General features: G+C 29.7%; 1 protein-coding gene across 1 annotated transcript; it reads left to right on the forward strand.

The window, feature by feature from the left end:
- Positions 1-234: 234 nt before the first annotated feature.
- Positions 235-975, forward strand: LOC119607441. Its single transcript, XM_037961331.1, has 2 exons — positions 235-388; positions 448-975. The coding sequence occupies exons 1-2, from the start codon at positions 356-358 to the stop codon at positions 973-975; spliced, it is 561 nt and encodes a 186-aa protein (XP_037817259.1). The 5' UTR covers positions 235-355.
- The last annotated feature ends 411 nt before the right edge of the window (positions 976-1,386 follow it).

Raw genomic sequence — 1,386 nt, forward strand, 5'->3', positions numbered from 1 at the left:
TTTGTCTAATATAGATAAGGTGTTTATAAAAACATCACTTAATTATAAAATTAATAATAAGCCCATGTGTGCAAAATCTTTGTTGTGGTTACTTATATTGATGGTTAAAGTTTGGTACATATTAAAAATAATTGCGTATTTCTAAATTCCTATGTTTATTCTGTAGGGATTTATAAATACCCAAAATAATTCAATTATATAGTTGATTTCTACACTATTTTTCAACGATATCTTCACACGTTTCAAAACAGCTGACTTAATAAAAACATTCAGATTTGTGTGTGCGTAAAAATTGTTTACGCTGAAGCCGCCGAGTCTGTTCTTTGTCGTGTAGTTTAAATATTAAATAAATTTAATGAAAATAGCCAAGTTTACTAATAATTATATTGTAAGTTTTATGAATTACACACATGGCCATGAGCGACTAATTAAAAATTATTCTTTCAGCGGTTATTTGCTCATAGAAATAAAGCTATTTTCACGAGTTATAAACCGGTAACGAAACTATCGTGTTCCTTATTTTACCAATATCAAAACGTTACGAATTATTTTGCAATGTTCAATACGAAATTATTCCGACATGCCCAAACGCAACATGGTGACGACACTGTTGACATAGACAATATCGTACTGTGCAAGGCTACTGTATTTGCACTTCCAGGTGAAAACAGTTTTGAGGACAACACACTTGAAAATGCGGATCGTAGCGCGAGTGATAATGAATCGGAAAATCTAAATACGGATAATAACGTGGTATCTGATGCGGATAATGTCATAAAATCGGAATCGCCACAATGTGTCTGGTTTTTTGAAGTTGAAGATGTAAATGTCTACAATTCTAAGGTAGGATTTTATATTTATAATTCTAAGCAGGATTTAACAATTTACCCTGTAGGAAATGGAACTAGTATTTTACTGGTACTAGTTTTTTATTTTGTTATAATTTCATATCTAGTCACCTGTCGCCTCAAATAACTAATATCTAAAGTACTGCTCAAAAATATAGCGCACCTTGTTTTAGGTTTTTATTCTTTTTATATTATTACAATAAATTAAGTTAGAAAAACATGATTGATGGCAAATTCAAGAACGAAGTCCAGTTTATGTAATAAGTATCAAAATTCCGTGTAAGTCGGCAAAATAACGGTAATAGGGCTTTTTATACAAAACTAACCATAAAAAACTGTTTCATAATTATAGCACACTCTTTGAAATACGTTGAAACAATATTGAAAAATGTTAATTAATTTTAAAAAATTGCAACTAATTATTATGAAAGGACAGTTGTCTATGCTTCTAAATGCAATTTAATTTGATGTGACAAATATTAAGCAGTTGTCTTTGGTTATTTTTGCTGAAATGTGTCTTGTAGTACTAGTAAATTTC

Source organism: Lucilia sericata, unplaced genomic scaffold (assembly GCF_015586225.1).
Source record: "Lucilia sericata isolate MDLA Ls3-8-SP2 unplaced genomic scaffold, ASM1558622v1 Contig000695F_arrow, whole genome shotgun sequence".
Classification (NCBI taxonomy): domain Eukaryota; kingdom Metazoa; phylum Arthropoda; class Insecta; order Diptera; family Calliphoridae; genus Lucilia; species Lucilia sericata.